This window comes from Cetorhinus maximus, chromosome 29, assembly GCF_964194155.1.
Source record: "Cetorhinus maximus chromosome 29, sCetMax3.hap1.1, whole genome shotgun sequence".
Lineage (NCBI taxonomy): Eukaryota > Metazoa > Chordata > Chondrichthyes > Lamniformes > Cetorhinidae > Cetorhinus > Cetorhinus maximus.
The window spans coordinates 11,015,210-11,037,783 of NC_135907.1; the positions used below are offsets into that span (position 1 = coordinate 11,015,210).

At 46.1% G+C, this 22,574-nt stretch overlaps 1 protein-coding gene across 1 annotated transcript in view; it reads right to left on the reverse strand.

Annotated features, from left to right (window-relative positions):
- LOC144669326 (small G protein signaling modulator 3-like) overlaps window positions 1-22,574 on the reverse strand; it is a 39,522-nt gene continuing 16,948 nt past the window's right edge. The window contains exons 5-9 of the mRNA XM_078531690.1: window positions 10,846-10,894; window positions 8,244-8,329; window positions 4,817-4,939; window positions 3,565-3,625; window positions 1-2,111 (exon numbers count right to left, since the gene is read on the reverse strand). Coding sequence (XP_078387816.1) covers window positions 2,028-2,111; window positions 3,565-3,625; window positions 4,817-4,939; window positions 8,244-8,329; window positions 10,846-10,894 — 403 coding nt within the window. The 3' untranslated portion in view covers window positions 1-2,027. The remainder of the gene's footprint in view (window positions 2,112-3,564; window positions 3,626-4,816; window positions 4,940-8,243; window positions 8,330-10,845; window positions 10,895-22,574) is intronic.

Consider the following 22,574-nt stretch of genomic DNA (forward strand, 5'->3'; position numbering starts at 1 on the left):
GCCAGTAACCCAGTATTCCTTTATTTCTTATTTACAAGTAGCTAACATGATAAAAAGTTTATACACACAGACTGGGCAATGATTAAAGAAAAGTCAAGGAAGGCAAGGAATAAAGTAAAACCCAATTATCAGGAGACAAACCAGAAGGCAGCGTACGGAGGATACCGAATCTGCTGAAATCCTGCTACAGGACCTGCACTGACAACAACTCCACAAACATCTTTCTGCTAGATTCTGAATTAAGTCTCTTTTCGTTCAGGATTGACAGAAATGGGATTAATACAGGATTTCCAGAGATCAGTGAAAACATGGAACAACGGTCACAAAGTTCAGTTGGTAATTTTCGTAAGTAATCACACCGTAATTTCACATTGAGATCAGCACTGACATTTTCCCCTAGTTGGCGAGCTTTTTGCCGGCTCCTGACTGAGGCAGACGGTGAGCAGCTTTTACTGGGCAGTCCTGGGAAGCCATGAAGACGGAGGTCGTGAGGAGCACAGGAGATGGAAATTTTGTGTGTCCCAGGAGGCGGGCGTTCCAACTTTTCAGCGTTTTCCTTCGGTTACGGCCTTGTTGTACCCCGGGCTTTGGACAAGGTGCCGGGGCTTCCTTGGGTGACGATGAGTCCGTCGTCTTGAGTTGCCTGTCAGTGTCGGGACGGTCTCTGCTCCCAGCTGCTGATTCAAGGGGATATCCCCCCCACCCCCCACCCCCCCCCCAAGGCTGTCCAGTAAAATCTGCTCATTGCGCTCGCCGCCTGGGGCACAGGGAACATCCAACCCAGGCACGCTGTGGTGGGACAAACTGCTCTTTGCATAATTCGAAAATCAACCCCACGCTTAAACGAGTGAACTAAACTATCGAGAGCAACCCTTACTGTTAAAAGCGGACTGGTGTACAGACATAGTGAATAGCCATGGCAGTTTTTTAAGTGCCTAGGGATGTAGTAAAGGTGCTACATAAATGCAAGTTGTTGTTGTTTTGGGCCCTTTCACCCACTGGTTGGAGATCGCGACCAGCACCTGTTGGAACTGAACCACTTTTGAACACCTCATGTGGTCACATAATTTGGGAGTGCGCAGGGATTGGGAAATTATATTCATCACCTCCACAGACATCAATCTGGCAGCACGAATCACAGAGAGTGACATGGATGTGCCCTTTGCCGTCAGCTGTCGTCACCTCCTGGATGCCGACATTTACTGCTCCCCTGATAACAAGCATCGAGAGTTCTGCGGGACAGGCCGGAGGCTTTTGCTCCCAGAGGCAGTGCCTCATGTTTGGTTTATCCATTCCTCTGCAGTCCTTTTTCAGCTGCTTTGAAGCCCTGAGCTCTGGCCTTCACAGCAAAGGGCTGGAATCCTGGGTGGGATGAGGTGTGAAAAGGGCCCCTTCATTAAAGTTTGACCCCTCAGCAGGGAAAGATTACAGTGCAGGTCAACTCACCAAGTGAAACCAGGTTAGCCAAGTTCCCCCAAGCCTGTTAATGAGAACTATGCAAGGACTCTGTGTAACTCATACTTTGGTGGGGAGAGGGAGCAGGGTGGAGGGGGAGGGGAGGGGATGAGAGCAGGGCAGAGGGGGAGAGAGAGCAGGGCATGAGGGGAGAGAAAGAAAAAGAGCAGGGTGAAGGTGGAGGGAGAGAGAGAGAGAGTGAGAGAGAGTGAGAGAGAGTGAGAGAGAGAGCGCAGGGCAGAGGGGAAGGGAAGGTAGAGAGAGAAAGCAGAGAGAGAAAGCAGAGAGAGAGAGAGCAGGGCAGAGGGGAAGGTGGGGGAGAGAGAGAGAGATATAGAAAAAGAGAGAGAGCAGGATGGAGGGAGGGGAGGGGGTTACGGATATAGCATCAGCTGCCAAATGTTAATATTTACAGGGTTATGATGATGAGTGTTTCCTTGTTGTGTGAATGTGAGACAGCATTTTGCAAATCCGGATTGTGATTGGGTGATCGCTATGTAGACAGGCACCTGCACTGTCACATGCTCATGGAGATTTGGCGTTGAGTGTTTTGATTGGAGGAGAGGAGTTATTTAACCGTCAATATCCCAGCTGAAGAGATGATGCTTCACCAGCATGTCCTGGACTCCATCTTTCAGAGGCTTCTTCTCTTTGTCCTGATGAGGAAAAAAATACATCGAGATCAAGTTGCAACACTCAGATGGCATCACTCAATAAAACAGAGCCAAGGGATAAGTATCAGCACTCGACCCCTCATCACAGTTCACATTCAAAGTGTCCGTGGTCTCAGCCTCACCCTGGTAGCAACTAACGCCAAGAAATATGAAGATCAGAACCCCCGTCTGCCTCAGAGAACTCCGCAAGAACAACCTTCCCACAGCAGCTTCCACATATATGCCCATTGCAACCCCCACACACACAAAACCCAATACCCCCCACCCACACATAACCCCCCCCATTGCAATCTCCACACCCTGCCCCCTCACACACAAAACATCCCCCCCACCCACACGTATCCCCCATTGCAACCCCTACACCCCACCCCCCCACACACACAAAACCCTCCCCCCCCAACCCAAGCATATCCCCCATTGCAACCCCCACATACAAAACCCAATACCCCCCACCCACACATAACCCCCCCCATTGCAATCTCCACACCCTGCCCCCCTCACACACAAAACATCCCCCCCACCCACACGTATCCCCCATTGCAACCCCTACACCCCACCCCCCCACACACACAAAACCCTCCCCCCCTCCAACCCAAGCATATCCCCCATTGCAACCCCCACACACAAAACCTTGCCCTCAAAACACCGTGAAGAGTCTCCTAGAAATTCCTCCCTATTGTATTTGTACAGGGATCATGGATCAAGTGCCAGGCATGACACTGGCTCACTTTAGGGTGTCATGTCCAGTGGAGTGGACACTGGCTCACTTTAGGGTGTAATGTCCAGTGGAGCGGACACTGGCTCAGTGCAGGGTTAATGTCCAGTGGAGCGTACACTGGCTCAGTGCAGGGTTAATGTCCAGTGGAGTGGACACTGACTCAGTGCAGGGTTAATGTCCAGGGGGTGGACACTGGCTCAGTGCAGGGTTAATGTCCAGTAGAGTGGACACTGACTCAGTGCAGGGTTAATGTCCAGTGGAGCGGACACTGACTCAGTGCAGGGTTAATGTCCAGTGGAGCGGACACTGGCTCAGTGCAGGGTTAATGTCCAGTGGAGCGGACACTGGCTCAGTGCAGGGTTAATGTCCAGGGGGTGGACACTGGCTCAGTGCAGGGTTAATGTCCAGTGGAGCGGACACTGGCTCAGTGCAGGGTTAATGTCCAGGGGGTGGACACTGGCTCAGTGCAGGGTTAATGTCCAGTGGAGCGGACACTGACTCAGTGCAGGGTATAATGTCCAGTGGAGTGGACACTGGCTCAGTGCAGGGTTAATGTCCAGTGGAGTGGACACTGGCTCAGTGCAGGGTTAATGTCCAGTGGAGTGGACATTGGCTCAGTGCAGGGTTAATGTCCAGTGGAGTGGACACTGGCCCAAGTGCAGGGTTAATGTCCAGGGGATGGGAAGCATGGCACCTTCATTATTCTTTGTTCTTTACCTCTTTCTTGGTGGGCAGTTCCCAGTCCTGAGAAAGGCTGAATGCAAACCTGGACAGAACCCTGCAACACAAGAGGGAGAAAACTCATTCAACAGAAATGTTACACTGCAGGACGCAAGAGAAGCTGTTTGTTACCTTATCGAGCCCTGAAAGATTGAAGAAAATTTAATCGCATTGAGCCCAACAACCTCACAGCGATGGACAGTTTATAAGAGTGTAATTCTCTTTTGTTAATCAAGCTCCCCAATCTTGGCACTCACTCTCCGGATACTTTCCCTACTTGTTCCAACATCTCAAGTTATGACACAGATACACATTACGTGGCCCCATTGCTGAACTCTGCAGTAAAACCAGCAACAGACATACAGGGCTGGGGTGTCTCATACAACATCAAACATCAGCCCCTTCTGGGTGGTGGGGTGGGGAGGGGTTGTTGGAAGCAGGGTTCAGCACTGCATGTAGAAGGCATCTTTTTCACTGGGATGCTGGGGGGGGTGGGGGGTGGGGTGGGGGGGTGGGGGAAGGACAGGAGCAAAGCAAGACTTTAGAATGGGAGAAATTTCATCACCCAGGGAGTGGTGAGCCTATGGAATTCACTGCCACAGAAAGTAGTTGAGGTCAAAACATTGTATGTTTTCAAGAAGAAGTTAGATATAGCTCGTGGGGCGAAAGGGGTCAAAGGGTATGGGGAGAAAGCGGGAGCAGGCTATTGAGTTGGATGATCAGCCATGATCATGATGAATGGTGGAGCAGGCTCGAAGGGCCGAATGGCCTACTCCTGCTCCTAGTTTCTATACACCAGTCAGAACTCCATTCCTGAAGGAGCAACAGCAAGCAAGAGAAAATGATTGAGTTGAAAGGAGCAATTAATGATGCTGGGACAAGTCTAGCTGAGCCATGCAGACCCGAAGGGTCAGATTCTATTCTGGCCCTATACTGAGTAGCTGATCTCTGGGAGACAGCAAATGTATGGCTCCAACTGGTCTCAAGAATTCCCACTCCACTCCACCACCTCTCCAAGCCCCAGGTTGGGAAGCCAGACAGAATTCCCACTACTTGTGACAACTCAGTCAAAGTTGCTGGAAGCTGATTTTTGTCTATGACCTCCAGTCAGCTCTGACACGAGGCGTCAGTGAGGCCTGATGATCACATCATTCCAGGGCAGATAATATCAGTGTCCCTGACAAGGGAGGAGGAAATGGGCACAGGAATATGAGCCTTTACAGCAGCATCGTTCAGAGCAGCTCCTTACCTCAATTCACACTTGATCTGGACCCAGCCAGGACTGCGTAGGAATGACCAGGGCTGGTACCATTTCTCCACTGTTTGTATACTGGAACAAAGCACCTCCAGCCATAATGGCAGAACCTGTTCACTACACAAAGGCACCATTAGTGATAAGAATACAACGCAATCCAGAACTATTTCAATTCACATTCAAAACGTTACAGCCCTGCCAGCAACGAATAAAAGGAGCACATCAAGTACATCAGGTGAAGAGAGTGAGATCATTGCCTACAGCAACAGACTTGGCAACAGCACTCAGAAGGAAGACAGGAAGGCTTGGGTGGAAAATGGAAAACAAACACGCAGTACAGTAGCTGAGCTCGACAGAGATGAAGCATTAACCTAAGGCTAACCTGCAGATACCGGATCCCTGAAATAGAAGATGAGCCATCTTAAAATATCCCTCAGCTTGTGCAGTTTAAAAAAAAAACACAGCCACAAGTCAGCAAAACTAGCAGCAGCTGACAGGCAGGATGAACAATATCACTCACTGAAAGGAGGGGTGGGTGGTAGCTGGATAGTGAAATTGTCAGGTTACATGATGTGAGTGAGAGAGATTTTTGGGTGGGGGGTTGGGAGACAGATTTTTGGGGCTGAGAGAGAGAGATATATGGGTTTTTTTTTTATCCATTCACGGGATGTGGGCTTCGCTGGCTGGGCCAGCATTTATTGCCCATCTCTAGTTGCCCTTGAGAAGGTGGTGGTGAGCTGCCTTCTTGAACCGCTGCAGTCCATGTGGTGTAGGTACACCCACAGTGCTGTTAGGGAGGGAGTTCCAGGATTTTGACCCAGTTTGTGAGCGAGAGAGAGATTTAGGGCCGTGAGAGAGAGAGAGAGATTTAGGGCCGTGAGAGAGAGAGAGTGAGAGAGAGAGATTTAGGGCCGTGAGAGAGAGAGAGAGAGATTTAGGGCCATGAGAGAGAGAGATTTAAGGCCGAGAGAGAGAGAGAGAGAGAGAGAGTGAGATTTAGGGCCGTGAGAGAGGGAGAGAGAGATTTAGAGCCGTGAAAGAGAGAGAGAGAGAGAGAGAGATTTAGAGCCATGAGAGAGAGAGCTAGAGAGAGAGAGATTTAGGGACGTGAGAGAGAGAGATAGAGAGAGAGAGATTTAGGGCCGTGAGAGAGAGAGAGAGAGATTTAGGGCCGTGAGAGAGAGAGATAGAGAGAGAGAGATTTAGGGCCGTGAGAGAGAGAGAGAGAGAGATTTAGGGCCGTGAGAGAGAGAGAGAGAGAGAGAGATTTAGGGCCGAGAGAGAGAGAGAGAGATTTAGGGCCGTGAGAGAGAGAGAGATTTAGGGCCGTGAGAGAGAGAGAGAGAGAGATTTAGGGCCGTGAGAGAGAGAGAGAGAGAAATTTAGGGCTGTGAGAGAGAGAGAGATTTAGGGTCATGAGAGTGAGAGAGATTTAGGGTTGTGAGAGAGAGAGAGATTTAGGGTCATGAGAGAGAGAGAGATTTAGGGTCGTGAGAGAGAGAGAGATTTAGGGCTGTGAGAGAGAGAGAGAGAGAGAGAGAGATTTAGGGCCGTGTGAGAGAGAGAGAGAGATTTAGGGCCGTGTGAGAGAGAGAGAGAGAGAGAGAGAGAGAGAGAGAGATTTAGGGCCGTGTGAGAGAGAGAGAGAGATTTAGGGCCGTGTGAGAGAGAGAGATTTAGGGTCGTGAGAGAGAGAGAGATTTAGGGTCGTGAGAGAGAGAGAGATTTAGGGCTGTGAGAGAGAGAGAGAGAGAGAGAGATTTAGGGCCGTGTGAGAGAGAGAGAGAGATTTAGGGCCGTGTGAGAGAGAGAGAGAGAGAGAGAGAGAGAGAGATTTAGGGCCGTGAGAGAGAGATTTAGGGCCGTGAGTGAGAGATTAGGGCTGAGAGAGAGAGATTTAGATAATGTGTTCTTGTGCCAATCATGTGAATAACGCAATTTATTAGTGGCTGAGTGGGTAGCCTCTGAGTCATAAGGTCCAAGGTCAACTCCCACTCCAACATTAGACTGCAAAAAATCCAGGCTGATATTCCCCTGCAGTACTGAGGACATGCTGCACTGTCAGAGGGTGTTGGACTTTTGGATGAGACGTTAAACCGAGGGTCTCATTTGTCTTCTCAGGTGTAAATAAAACATCTCACGACACTATTTTGAAGAGCAGCTGGGGAGTTATCCCTGTGTCTTGGCTAAATATTCAATAAAAACATATGATCAGGTCAGAATGACTTTGCTATTTGTGGGAGTTTGCTGTGCACAAATTGGTTGCTGCGTTTCCTACATTACAACAGTGTGTAAACTTGAAAAATGTACTTCATTAGGTGTAAAGCAGTTTGAGAGGTCTGGTAGTCATCAAAAGATGCAACCTTTCCTTTCTTTAAATGACTGAAAATGACTTTAAAAAACATAAGGGCCAATTGCTAGCTACAGTAATCATTTTCTAAAACAAAAATTCAACGGCTTTTAAAAGATGCTTTGCACCCAAAATTTCCAGCTTAATTTTCCCTGCCTCCTCGAAGGTTGCAAACACGCGTAATCAGCAGAAATTGTCAATGGTGAGTCATTCACCCGGGGGAGGGAAAACCTGGCTAACGCCTGCTTCGAATGCTCAGTTTGTACAGGACATAATTGGTTCTTAAAATGTCCGCAATTTCTGCGTGAGTTATGTGGATTTAGGGAGAAATGCTCCAAATAAAAGCGCAATCAAGTAGAAAGTCTACCCGTGTCTGACACACTTTCAGAAGTCTGTAACATACTTGCCCCTGTTTGGTTTGCGTATCATATCGATAACAAGGAATCATAATTTAATTCTTAGGGAATTGGTCAATGAATGCAAGTTTAAAAACCTAGATTTTTCCTACTTGCTTCTTGACTTTAAAAACCTTTTCCAGGCACCTGCCGGTCCACAAATTTCCCTCACTGATGAATACTTGCATCCAATAAACCTCAGGTTCTGCCTTATTATAAATTGCGGTCCTTACATGGACAGGTCAATTGAGACATATCTCCAGCAGAATATAATACCCATGCTGATCTCACAAGGGATCCTCTGATTTACTGCGAGTTACTACACACGTGTGCTAAGGGAGTTAGTCACTGTAGGATCTGGGAGAAGACATTAGACCAACAAGCAATTCCATTTTAGACCGATTTCACATACCCAACTTTTCACCATCTCCCTAAACCCTTTTTTACAACCTGTTTCTTGCACCCCCTTACACTGCCTGGTTTATTGGCCTTCCTTGATAAGTTACACCCCAAAATACATTTGGCCCAACTTTCCTTTCAAGTCCAAATGTCTCGTTTAGGTAGGGATTCCAAGTGGGTATATTCAGCCATGAACCACACATTGACCACTATTCATTCCCTGCTCAGTCTCAAAGGCCTAGGATTATACAGTCAAGGATTGAAGATTATCACTTACTTCAGTCCTACGCATACCAGTGACCGAAATTTCACATCCATCTGTGCGTGTGCAGTGTCGTGACTCATGTTGACTGACTGGACAGCCTGAAAGAAGGAAAGTAAAGTTTAGTATTAGGGCAGAAAATGTTGGAAGTACTCAGCAGGTCTGGCAGCATCTGTGGAGAGAGAAACAGGGGTTAATATTTTAGGTCGGTGACTTATCTGAATTTAGCACGCATGTAATCTGTGTCACAGCCTCACCAGGTTGACACCTCATTTCTAGGAATGCCTAGTGTTGTTCATGGCGTTCTCTCCTAAACTCCTCATTGAACCAAGGATTGATCCTTGGCTTGATGGTAAAAGGTAGAGTGAGGGACATGCCAGGCCATGAGGTTAGAGATAGTAGTTGAATACAATTCTGCTGCTGATGGTCCAGGCTGCTTTGAGGATGCCCAGTTTTGAGCTTCTAGAACTGATATGAATCGATCCTATCTAGTGCAGCGGTAAGTGCCACACAAGATGGTGCAGGGTGCCCTCAGTGTGAACGCAAGACTTGGCGCAGGCAGGGGGAAACCAGGCTGCAAACAATGTGCTGGAAAGAAGCCTGCTCCACAGCCACAACACACTGTGGGGTGACTAAACTAGCTGAGAATGGGATTAGGGCACCCTCGCGGGTGAAGTCCTGCCCTCAAGAGCTGCCAGCCCATCTGACTGGTCAGCAGCACCAGAGTTTAACGGTGGGCGCTGCTGGGACTGGAGGAAGGGGCATGGAGAGCGATGGCTGCCAGAGACAGGCAAGTCCCAGGCTTTTAGAGTGGGGAGGGATCTGAGAGCCCAGGGAGGAAGGGGGAGGGGGTGGGAAGTTGTTGGGGGGGTGGTTTTGGCGGGCAGACAGTGAGGAAGGGGAGGAGGGTGACATTTTGGGAGGTGCCCACGATGCACACAGGGCACCTCCAAAATGAGCTGACCCTCCCTTCCTTCCTGCTGTTTTCCACTCCCGCCCGCCTGCCCACACCAACTGGACTATGGCGTGGGCCTGCTAACAAGCCTAACCGGCCTTGAATTGAAAATTTAAATATAGCGGGCGGGCTGGTAATTTTGGCACGTGCCCAGCTAGCTTATTATGGGGACTGGGTCGAGGGTGCACAGGAAGGCAGTGGGCTAGCCACCCGACATATGTTATGTGTCCCCCCACCCCTAGAAAACACGCCTGACAGAGTTGGGAGGGGGGGGGTGGTGGTTTGTAAAATCCAGCCGTTGGTCTTCACAGGGACTGTCTGGTGGTCACTCCTGCCAGTGCCGTTACAGACAGACGCACATGTGACAGGTAGATTGGTGCGGATAAGGTCACGTAAAATTTTCCCTCACGTTGGTTCCCTCAGCGCCAGCCAGGCAGTTAATAAAGAATATGGGACCCGGGCTTTGTAAATAGAGGTGATTTGATCGAGGTGTTTAAAGTCATGAAGGGTTAAGACAGAATAAATAGAGAGAAACATTTTTAAGTGGCTGAAGGGTCGATAAACAGAGGGCACAGATTTAAGATGACAAGAGGTGACAGGAAGTAAAACTTATCCATGCAAAGTGTAACTGGATTTCGGGATGCCCGGCTTGATAGGGTTTTGAACACTGATTCAAAAGGAAATTGGATAAATGCTTGAAGGGATATGGTGAAAGAGCGGGGCCATGGGACAAAGTGGTCTGCTCTCCGAAGGAGCCAGCACAGACTGGCTGGGCCGAATAGCCTCCTTCAATTCTGCGTGTATTTTAACGATTTGCTCACAAAAAGATTTCTTTACTGTCCGTCTACTGCCTGGCTCACTTTCGAACAATCTCCAGTTTTTATTCTGAGCAAGTGGAAGGTTTCTCGCCATGTCCTGATTGTAGTTTGTGTGTTACCTTGTCCTTTGTTCGTATTCCTGATTCTATTTATGTTCTCGTTTGTTTTTCATTGTTCAGTTCTGGCAATGGACTTTGTCCAAAATATTAACTTTTATTTGCTCCTGTCCACATGCTGACTGACCTGATGTGTGTTTCCAGCATTTTGTATCATTTGTTCACAACCCTGGACGCCCCCCCACACCTCCGTTCACTCCACTGAAACACCAAGTAGAACACGCCGCCACCTTCCACTTAGCCTCTCTCCTAAAAATCAACCCCCTCTTTCAACCTCACACTCGGGCCTAGACCCCCATTTACCCAGCCTCCCCCACAAAAACTGACCCCCTGTTTCAACCTCTCACACCTGCCTAAATGTCCTTCCACCCCCCGACCAGTAAACCCCCCACTGCTCAAGACCCCTTTTCCACCCAGCCCAGATTCCCACCTTCAAACTTGCTCAACCCCTCCAGCCCCAGCTTCCCATCCCCAACACAGCTCCGGCATTCACCCACTACGCCCCCGCCCCTCAAAAGTGCTCACTTACCCTTCTCTGGCCACGGTACTCTCAGTTTCTGCTCCAGTGTGCACACAGCACCACCAACCCCGCTCCAGCACTCATTTCCCCTTGCCCCGCCAATCCAGTATTCACGCTCTCTCCCCCACGGGCTTCAGTACTCACTCTGACCCTCTTCAACCCCCGGCTCCAGCAATCACTTCTTCCACACCCCCACTCCAGCACTCACCCTATACAGAAGTTCCTCTGGAGTCAGCACCTTCCCATCTTCATCCAACCTGAAAAATAAACCTACATTAACCAATGGGTTTCGAGCATCCAACCATACAAAATAACTGCCAAGCCCCTATAGGATCATATGAAATAGGAGGAATAGGCCATTCAGCCCATCCTCTCCATTCGATAAGATCGTGACTGATCTCCACATTCTTGCCCCCCCAATGACCCTAACCTCCCTTGTCAATCAAAAACCTAACTCCTCCCTGAATACACTCAATGACCCAGCCTCTAGTGCTCTGTGGAAGAGAATTCCAAAGACTAGCGAATTTAAGAGAAGTTCCTCCTTACCCAAGTCTTAAATGGGAGACTCCTTATTTTGAAACTGTGCCCCCTAGTTTTAGGTTACTCCACGAAAGGAAACATTTTCCCAGCATCTACCCTGTCAAGCACCCTCAGAATCTTATATGTTTCAAAAGGTCACCTCTCATTCTTCTAAACTACAATGAGGATAGACCAAATCTGCTCAACTCATTCATTTCAGGAATCAGCCTACTGAACCTTCTCTGAACTGCTTCTGATGCAAGACCAAAATTCTACAGAGTTCTCCAAATGCGGTCCTCCTACTGGGATCACCACCTGGTACAGTAAAATCTCTGCTAGGAATCACCACCCAGTAAGTCCAGTCCCTGCTGGGACTCACACCTGTTATGGTACAGTCCCTGCTGGGAATCACCACCTGTTATGGGCCACCTGTTATGGTACAGTCCCTGCTGGAAATCACCACCAGTTATGGTGCAGTCCCTGCTGGGAATCACCACCTGTTATGGTGCAGTCCCTGCTGGGAATCACCACCTGTTATGGTACAGTCCCTGCTGGGAATCACCACCTGTTATGGTGCAGTCCCTGCTGGGAATCATCACCTGTTATGGTACAGTCCCTGCTGGGAATCACCACCTGTTATGGTACAGTCCCTGCTGGGAATCATCACCTGTTATGGTACAGTCCCTGCTGGGAATCACCACCTGTTATGGTACAGTCCCTGCTGGGAATCATCACCTGTTATGGTACAGTCCCTGCTGGGAATCACCACCTGTTATGGTACAGTCCCTGCTGGGAATCACCACCTGTTATGGTACAGTCCCTGCTGGGAATCATCACCTGTTATGGTACAGTCCTTGCTGGGAATCACCACCTGTTATGGTACAGTCCCTGCTGGGAATCACCACCTGTTATGGTACAGTCCCTGCTGGGAATCACCACCTGTTATGGTACAGTCCCTGCTGGGTATCACTACCTGTTATGGTACAGTCCCTGCTGGGAATCACCACCTGTTATGGTACAGTCCCTGCTGGGAATCACCACCTGTTATGGTATAGTCCCTGCTGGGAATCACCACCTGTTATGGTACAGTCCCTGCTGGGAATCACCACCTGTTATGGTACAGTCCCTGCTGGGATTCACCACCTGTTATGGTACAGTCCCTGCTGGGAATCACCACCTGTTATGGTGCAGTCCCTGCTGGGAATCACCATCTGGTACAGTACAGTCCCTACTAGGATTCACTGGTATCAATAGCATATGTTGGGATTCTTGATCCTGCACTGTACCCTGTTGACTTCATTATGAACTGTACAGCACCTACTCACCCTACACTGTCCCCATCAGACACTCCTAGGACAGGTACAGCAAGGTGTTTGGTACAGAGTAAAACTCCTTTACACTGTCCCCATCCAACACTCTCTGTGCAGGTACAGCATGAGTCAGATACAGAGTAAAACTCTGAGTGGAATGTTAACCATTACTCATTAACCATCTACCCAACAAACTGTGTGCAGTGAATTAAAATGGCTTTGCTACATGCTGGCTTTTGACATACTAGCTGAACTTAGAGATAACAACTTTTGTTCGTGAAAAACGGAGCTTGGACCAGACAATTACAAATAGGTGGTTAACCAGAAGATAAGGTCAGGGACAAGGTCAGTATTTACGTAATTAGGCCCCGGTTTATTGGATTTAATTATGGGAGTAGTGGTCAGTGGTTGTTAGCGCTCTCAGGGCAATCAGCAGTAACATACTCGAGTGCTCGAGGTCAAGCTGATCACCTTGAAGCCTGCAGGGAAACCAGGTTGTATTAATTGCCCGTCATTTAATCTAATACTGTAGAACAATTGTCTAAGAACAATTCTGCTGTTTGTCAATATATTTAAAGCTTGTTGTTTGAACCACACAGACCAGAGTCAGAGTCATGCTGAAGTTATTGCCGCCGATGTAAAAACGAGTATTTGCCCAGTAGCCATGGGAAGAAATCAACAAACATCGTCATTTCCTGCTGGGCTCCAGTTAAAGATTTAAAAGTAAACAAAGGTAAAGGGAAAAGGGGACTAGCTGGTTGTGACTGAGCAATCGAAGGTTAGCCAAGCCCTTAATCATAAGCACAATAAAAATGGTGTGTGCGCTGGAGGATCTGTGGTTCACAACTTACACATATGTGGACACTGGTAGGGTCATGCACACCCTTGATAGGGGAATTAGGAAACCTGGGCAGTCTGTAAGGGAGTGTGTTCGAACATGTGTAAGTTAGCCGACTTACAAATATATAAACAGAGCTAAAAGCAGTTTGAGCCCTCCATAGCCTAAATACTTCCAACATCAAGGGCCTGGACTTTTCTTTCTTAAAAGTGCCAACAGTGAGGTATTCACCGCTATTGAGGGATGCAACAGACCACAATTTCCAGTGACCTGACTTACACTGAAATCTAGAGGCTGCAGTGCGCTGCTGATGGTTGTTCCCATTCTTAAAGCAGCAGGGTTCATTTTGTAAGAATTTTGCTTATTTGCCCACAACCTGTGTGGATTTATACTTGCAAAAAAGTTAGGGCTCCCAAGTGTAGACGTAAGTCAGCAAACCTAGTGAAAAGTAAATCTGTCAAGCAGGATAGATGAACACTTTGTTGCTGTAAGCTGTTGTGACTGGCGAGAAAAGTGATCTTCACGGTTCCCAGGGGCAGGTGGGATGAGGAGTCAGGGGAAGAGGAGATGCAGGGAAAGGAGCCGTGTGGCACTGAGACAACAAGGGACAGCCTTCCACAGACTTTTAAATATTTTAACACTTTTGTAACAGTTTTAAAAGTTTATAACCGTTTTCAAAAAGTGTCAAAGCTGTTTTTAAATATTTAAAAGCATTAAGAAAAACTTACCTACCATTCAGCTGAAGGCTATAGGATTACAAAGGATATATGGCACAGAAACAGGCCATTCAGCCCAACTGGTCCATGCTGGTGTTTACACTCCACTCGAGCCACCTCCCATCTTTCTTCATCTAAATCTACCATCGTAACCCTCTATTCCATTCTTCCTTGTCTAGCTTACCCTTAAGTACATCTATATTATTTGCTACAATCATTTCCTGTGGTGGCAAGTTCCACATTCTTACCACTCTTTGGGTAAAGAAATTGCTTCTGAATTCCTTATATCGACAACCTCTAGTTATGCACTTCCACACAAGAGGAAACATTCCCTCTCTATCCACTCTATCAAAACCTTCAGAACTTTAATGATCTCTATTAGGCAACCCCTCAATCTTTCTCCAACAGAAAAAAAGAGATGCAACTTGTCAATTCTTTCCTGATACCTACACACACACATTTCTAGCATCATCCTTGTAAATCATCTCTGTGCCCTCTCCAGTGCCTCTCTATCCCTTTTTCTAATACAGTGAACAGAGTTGCATGCAGCACTCTAAGTGTGGTCTAACCAAGATTCAGTAAGGTATAGCGTTACTTCCCTACTTTTCAATTCTATCCCTTTAGAAATAAAGCCTAATGTTTGGTTTGCTTGTTTTATGGACTTGCTAATCTCTGGCACAACTTTTTTAGTGATTGATGTATTTATACTCCGAGGTCCTTTTGTTCCTCTACTCCACCTTGACATGCACCGTCCGAGTAATAAGTCACTTCCTATTCTTCCTACCAAGACATACTACCTCACTCACATGTGTGTTGAACTTCATTTGACAATTGTTTGCTCTTTAAGTTTATTAATGTCTGCCTCTAATTTGTTGCAGGACTCCTCAGTGTAGAGATGTAGTGGCAGACACTTCCGAGGTATTTCAGAATACACAGAACAGATACATTCCAACGAGAAAGAAAAATTCCAAGGGGAGGGCCCGCCATCCATGGTTAACTAAAAAACAAGTTAAGGATAGTATCAAACTTAAAGGGAAAGCATATAATTGAGCAAAGATGGGCGGCAGGTCAGAAGATTGGAAAGAATATAAAAAACTGCAAAGGTTGACAAGTTAAAATAAGAGTATGAGAGAAAGCTAGCTAGAAATACATAGGCAGATAGTAAGAGTTTCTATAGATATTTTAAAAAGAGTTAACAAAATGAACGTTGGTCCGATAGAGTGTGAATCTGGGGCCTTAATAATGTAAAATAAAGAAATGGCAGATGAATTGAACAGGTATTTTGTATCGGTCTTCACTTTAGAAATGGCTGTAAGTAAGGAATTGGATGGGAGGGAGGAACTCAAGAAAATTGCAATCACCAGGGAAATGATACTCAGCAAATTGTTGGAACTGTGGGTTGATAAGTTCCTGGGTCCTGATGGATTTCATCCTAGGGTCTTAAAAGAAGTGGCTAGTGGGTTAGTCGAAATGTTGGTTCTAATTTTCCAAAATTCACTAGATTTGGGTAAGGTTCCATTCGACTGGAAAATAGCTAATGTGGCTCCTTTATTCAAAAAGGGAGACAGAAAGCAGGAAACTATAGGCCAGTTAGCTTAACACCTGTCAAATGGAAAATGTTAGAAGCTATTATGAAAGACGTTATAACAGGGTACTTTAGATAAATTCAAAGTAATCAGGCAGAACCAAAACATGGTTTTGTGAAAGGGAAATCATGTTTTATATAATTAATTGGAGTTCTTTGAAGAAGTAACAGGTTCTGTGGATAAAGGGGATCCATTGGATGTACTATACTTAGATTTTGAAAAGGCATTTGATAAGGTGTCTCATCAAAAGTTAATGTGGAAAATAAAAGCACATGGTGTAGGGGGTATCACATTGGCATATATAGAAGATTGGCTATCTAACAGGGAACAGAGCAGACATAAATGGGTCATTTTCTGCTTGGCAGGATATGACGAGTGGTGTACCACAGATATCAGTGCTGGGGCTCAACTCTTTACCATTTATATAAATGATTTGGATGGTACAATTGCTAAATTTGCTGATGGCACAAAGATAGGAAGGAAAGTTAAGTTGTGAAGGGGACATAAGGAGGCTACAAAAGGACATAGATAGATTTGGAGTGATGTTGTCTATCTTGGCAGGACAAAAAAAATAAAGCAAATGATCTAAGTGGTGAGAGATTGCAGAGCTCTGAGATGCAGGAGGATCTGGGTGTCCTAGTACATGGATCACAAAAGGTTAGTATGCAGGTGCAACAAATAACTAGCAAAGTTAATAGAATGTTATTCTTTATTGTGAGGGGAATTGAATACAAGAGTAGGGAGGGTATGCTTCAGTTATACAGAGCCTTGGTGAGACCACAGATGGAGTACCGTATACAGTATTGGTCTCCATAATTAAGGAAACATATAAATGCATTGGAAGCAGTTCAGAGGAGGTTTAATAGATTAGTACCTGGAATGGGCGGGTTGTCTTATGGAGAAAGGCTGGGCAGGTTAGGCTTGTATCTGTTGGAGTTTAGAAGAATAAGAGGCAACTTGATTGAAACAAATAAGATCCTGAGGGGACTTGATAGGGTGGGTGTGGAAAGGGTGTTTCCTCTAGTGGGAGAATTTAGAACTAGGGGCCACTGTTTAAAAATAGGGGGTCGCCCACTTACGAGAGATAAGGAAAAAAATTCTCTCTCAGAGGCTCGAGAGACTTTGGAATTTCCTTCCCCAAAGGGTGGTTGAAGCAGAGTCTTTGGATATCTTTCAGGCAGAAGTAGATAGGTTCTTGTTAAACAAGGAGGTGAAAGGTTATCGGGGGTAGGCAGGAATGTGAAGTTGAAGTTAATACTAGATCAGCCATGATCTTATTAAATGGCAAAGTAGGCTCGAGGGGCCAAGTGGCCTACCCTTTCTCCTAATTCGTAGTTCGCATATATGTTCATATTGACTATCTCCCCTCTTCCGCCCCAATCTGGTGTCAGCCGCAAACTTAAATTTTTTGTTTTTGAATCCAAAGTCCAAATCATTAATTGTTTGGCAAATTTATTAGAGTTCTCTGAGGATGTAACAAGCAGGGCGAATAATGGGGAACCAACACATTTATTAGAGTTCTCTGAGGATGTAACAAGCAGGGCAAATAAAGGGGAACCAACAAATTTATTAGAGTTCTCTGAGGATGTAACAAGCAGGGCGAATAATGGGGAACCAACAAATTTTTTTAAAAATTCATTCACGGGATGTGGGCTTCGCTGGCTGGGCCAGCATTTATTGCCCATCCCTAGTTGCCCTTGAGATGGTGATGGTGAGCTGCCTTCTTGAACCGCTGCAGTCCATCTCATATAGGTACACCCACAGTGCTGTTAGGAAGGGAGTTCCAGGATTTTGACCCAGCGACAGTGAAGGAACGGCGATATATTTCCAAGTCAGGATGGCGAGTGACTTGGAGGGGAACTTCCAAGTGGTGGTGTTTCCATATGTCTACCTGCTAGATGGTAGTGATCATGGCTTTGGAAGGTGCTGCCTAAAGAGCCTTGGTGAATTCCTGCAGTGCATCTTGCAGATGGTACACACTGCTGCTACTGTGCATCAGTGGTGGAGGGAGTGAATGTTTGTAGATGTGGTGCCAATCAAGCGGACTGCTTTGTCCTGGATGGTGTCCAGCTTCTTCAGTGTTGTAGGAGCTGCACTCATCCAGGCAAATGGGGAGTATTCCATCACATTCCTGACTTGTGCCTTGTAGATGGTGGACAGGTTTTGGGGAGACAGGAGTTGTTACTCATCACAAGATTCCTAGCCTCTGACATGCTCTTGTAGCCACAGTATTTATATGGCTAGTCAAGTTCAGTTTCTGGTCAATGGTAACTCCCAGGATATTGATAGTGGGGGATTCAGTGATGGTAATGCCATTGAGCATCAAGGGGCGATGGTATTTCATTGGAGATGGGATGTACATCGGGAGATGCACATCAGGAGCCTGCAGAAGTCCTGACATATTTGGGAATTGTCCGGGAAGTTTAACCTTCCAATGGGCTGATTTCCTGCTGCCTGAGGCATGAATATCTCCGACCCTGAGCTCAGGGCAGAGACTTGGGAACATCAGAGAAGGAAAAGGCCATTCAGCCCATTGAGCCCGCTCCAACATTCAATTAGATCATGACTGATCATCTACCTTAACGCCACTTTCCTATGCTAACCCCATAATCCCTTAATGTCATTAGTATCCAGAGATCTGTCGATTTCTGTCTTGAACGTGCTCAATGATTAAGCTTCCACAGCCCTGTAGGGTAGAGAATTCCAAAGATTCACCACCATTATTCCTCATGTCTTAAATGGCCTGCCCTTTAACCTGAAATTGTGTCCTCTGGTTCTAGACTCAGCAGCCAGGGAAGACATCCTATTTACATTTACCGTGTCACACCCTATATGAATTTTGTAAGTTTCAATGAAACCACCTCTCATTCTTCGAAACTCTGGAGAATACAGGCCCAGTTTCCTCAACCTCTCCTCATAAGACAATCCCGACATCGGATTAGTCTGGTGAACCTTCGTTGACCTCCCTTGCCATAGCAAGTATATCATTCTTTAGATAAGGAGACCAAAACTGTACAAAATACTCCAGGTGCGATCTCAACAAGACTCTATACAATTGCAGAAAGACATCTTTACTCCTGTACTCAAATCCCCTTGCAATGAAGGTCAACATGCCATTTGCCTTCCTAAATGCTTGCTGCACCTACATGTTAGCTTTTAGTGACTCATGAACAAGGACACCCAGGTCCCTTTGGGCGTCAACACTTCCCAACCCCTCACCATTTAAGAAATATTCTGCCTTTCTGTTTTTTTCTACCAAAGTGGATAACTTCACACTTATTCACATTATATTCCATCAGCCATGTTCTTGCACATTCACTTGATCTGTCCAAGACCCCTTGAAGCCTCATTGCAGCCTCCTCATAACTTACATTCCCACCTAGTTTTATGTCATCAGCAAATTTGGAAATATTATATTTAGTCCTCAAATCCAAATCATTTATCTAGATTGTGAACAGGTGTGGTCCCAGCACTGATCTTTGTGGAACCCCACTAGTAACAGCCTGCCACCCTAAGAATGATCCATTTATTCCTACTCTCTTACCTGGATACTTACCTTGGAGATGTTAGACAGTTTAAAATCTGGTCTAAAAGCAAAAAACTGCGGATGCTAGAAATCCAAAACAAAAACAAAAATACCTGGAAAAACTCACCGTCCAAGGGCCCAAACACCCCTTTCAAGTGAAGCAGCATTTCACTTGCAATTCCCTCAATTTAGTCTACTGCATTCTTGCTCCCAATGTGGTTTCGTCTACATTGGAGAGACCAAACACAGACTGGGTGACCGCTTTGCTGAACACCTTTGGTCTGTCCGCAAGTATTACCCAGACCTCCATGTTGCTTTCCTTTTCAACACTCCACCCTGCTCTCTTGCCCACATGTCCGTCCTTGGCTTGCTGCATTGTTCCAGTGAAGCTCAACGCAAACTGGAGGAACAGCACCTCATCTTCTGACTAGGCACTTTACAGCCTTCTGGACTGAATATTGAGTTCAACAATTTTAGATCATGAACTCTCTCCTCCATCCCCACCCCCTTTCCGATTTTCCCCATCCTTTTTGTTTTTTCCAGTAATTTATATAGATTTTTCTTTTCCCACCTACTTCCATTATTTTTAAGTGTATTTCCATCCATTGTTTTATCTCTACCTTTTAGCCTATTTCGATCCCTTCCCCCCACCCCACCCCCACTAGGGCTATCTGTACCTTGCTCGTCCTGCTTTCTACCCTTAATTAGCACAATCCTTTAGATAATATCACCACCTTCAACACCTCTTTGTCCTTTTGTATGTGACATCTTTTGGTTATCTCCACCTATCACTGGCCCTCTATCCAACTCTTCTTGTCCCACCCCCACCTTAAACCAGGTTATATTTCACCTTTCTTCCACTTTTACTTAGTTCTGTTGAAGGGTCATACGGACTCAAAACGTTAACTGTGCTCCTTTTCGCAGATGCTGCCAGACCTGCTGAGTTTTTCCAGGTATTTTTGTTTTTGTTTAAAATCTGGGCTTACAGCTGGGTAATTCCACAACTGACACCCACCCTCCCTACCCAATCACCTCCTCCCACCCGCTGCCTCAAGCGCCCAACTATCCTCTCGAGCACCCGGCTATCCCCCAACCCGACCACCCCCACGACCATTCCACCACCCACACCATCCCCGACCTGACTACTCCTCTGATCACTGAACTACCCCCTGACTTGACCTGACCCGACTACACCCCGACCACCCAATCAACCACCTCACCCGCCTTACCCACCCTAATCGCCTTACCCATCCGCTCACCCACTCGCCTATCTACCCGCTCGCCCGGCCACTCAATCACAAACGCACATTCATTAAATGTCTTGGTCCTTTAAAAACTTACCGGAGCATGGCAGCTAATACCACAGAAAGAGAGATCAGAGGATTCCAGAAGAAATGGGCAGCAGTGTCTGGTTGGCAAAATCTTTTTGGGCAGCAGCAATGCGCCCAATAATGCCACTGACCAGAAGATCTAGGCCAACAATTCAGGTCTGTGACTTTTCATCAGAGAAAAACGATCTGATGAATGTATAGACATGAAACGTTAACTCTGTTTCTCTCTCCACAGATGCTGCAGACCTACTGAGTGTCTTTATTTCACTTTATCAGCATCTGCAGTATTTTGAAATTGAATAATGATTGATTGTGGTCAGAAAAAATGCCAGGAAAAAAAAAAGAATGATTAATGGATCTTCTGTTATCTCCGTAACAGCAATCTGAAAAATCCTGTGGTTGGCCACATCTTAAATAAACGTTAAAGGTTCTAAAATCAATATAAATTTTTTTCCAAATTAAATTCCAAGAGTGACATCCCTGCTAAGAATGCTTTTTTTAAAACTTACAGGTAATTGATGGTTAACTAAAAGATACGGTCAGAATCAAGGTCAGTATGTATGTAATTATACCCTGGCTTTTGAATACAAATATAGGAGGAGGAGTGGTCTGTGATTGTTAGAACTCTTGGAACAATCGGAAGTAACACAGTCAAGTGCCAGAGGTCAAGCTAAACACCTCGAGTCCAAGGGGAAACTAGGCTGTATTCATTGCTTTAATTTAATACTGCCGAATAGTTGTATAAGAACAACACTGCTTATTAGTCAATATATATTAAAGCATGTTGTTTAAAATCACATGGGCCAGAGTGATGTTGAAATTATTGTTGTCGTAAAAAAAGGTCGTAAGACAAACAAATACAGGGGAACAAATCTCCAACTGATCACTCTACACTCTCCCCATCATACACTCACAAGTACAGCAAGGGCTAGCTACAGAGTAAAGCTCCCTCTACACTAACCCATCAAACACTCCCAGAGTAGGTACAGCACGGGGTTAGATACAAAGTGAATCTTCCTCTACACTAATAAAATAAGAGTCCATGGTGTTGGGGGTAGTTTATTAGCATGGACAGAGGGTTGGCTAACTCATAGAAGACAGAGTTGGGATAAGGTGGAGGGGGGGGGTAGCATTTTCAGTATGGCAACCTGTAACTAGTGGAGTGCCACAGGGATCAGTGCTGGGGCCACAATTATTTACGATATATAGTAATGACTTAGATGGGAGAAGTGAATGTACTATCGCCAAGTTCGTGGATGACACAAAAATAGGTGGGAAGGCAAGTGGTGAGGTTGACACAAAGAGTCTACAGAGGGGTATAGACAGGTTAAGTGAGTGGGCAAAAACTTGGCAGGTGGAACATAATGTGGAATAATGTGAGGTTATGCATTTTGGCAGGAAGAAGATAGGAGCTGAATATTATTTAAATGGAGAAAGACTGAGGAAAGCTGCAGCACAGAGGGATTTGGGAGTCATCATGCATGAATCACAAAAAGCTAGTATACAAGTTCAACAGGTAATAGGGAAGGCAAATGGAATGTTGGCCTTTATTTCAAAGGCAATGGGGTATAAAAATAGGGAAGTCTTGCTAAAACTATACAAGGCACTACTTAGACCACACCTAGAATACTGTGAACAGTTTTGGTCCCCTTATCTAAGGAAAGATATACTAGCTTTGGAGAGGCAGTCCAGAGAAGGTTCACTAGGTTGATCCCGGGTATGGAGGGATTTTCTTATGAGGAGAGGTTGAGTAGGTTGGGCCTGTACTCATTGGAGTTTAGAAGAATGAGAGGTGGCCTTATTGAAACATATAAGATTCTTAGGGGGCTTGACTGGATAGATGCTGAGAAGTTGTTTCCCCTTGTGAGAGAGTCTAGGACCAGACAGCATTATCTCAGAGTAAGGGGTTGCCCATTTAAGACAGAGATGAGGAGGAATTTCTTCTCTCAGAGGGTGGTGAATCTGTGGAATTCTTTACTGGGTTGTTAAGTATATTCAAGGCTGAGATAGACAGATTTTTAATCAGCAAAGGGATCAAGGGTTCTGGGGAAAAGGCAGGAAAGAAGAGTTGAGGATCATCAGATCAGCCATGATCTCATTGAATGGCGGAG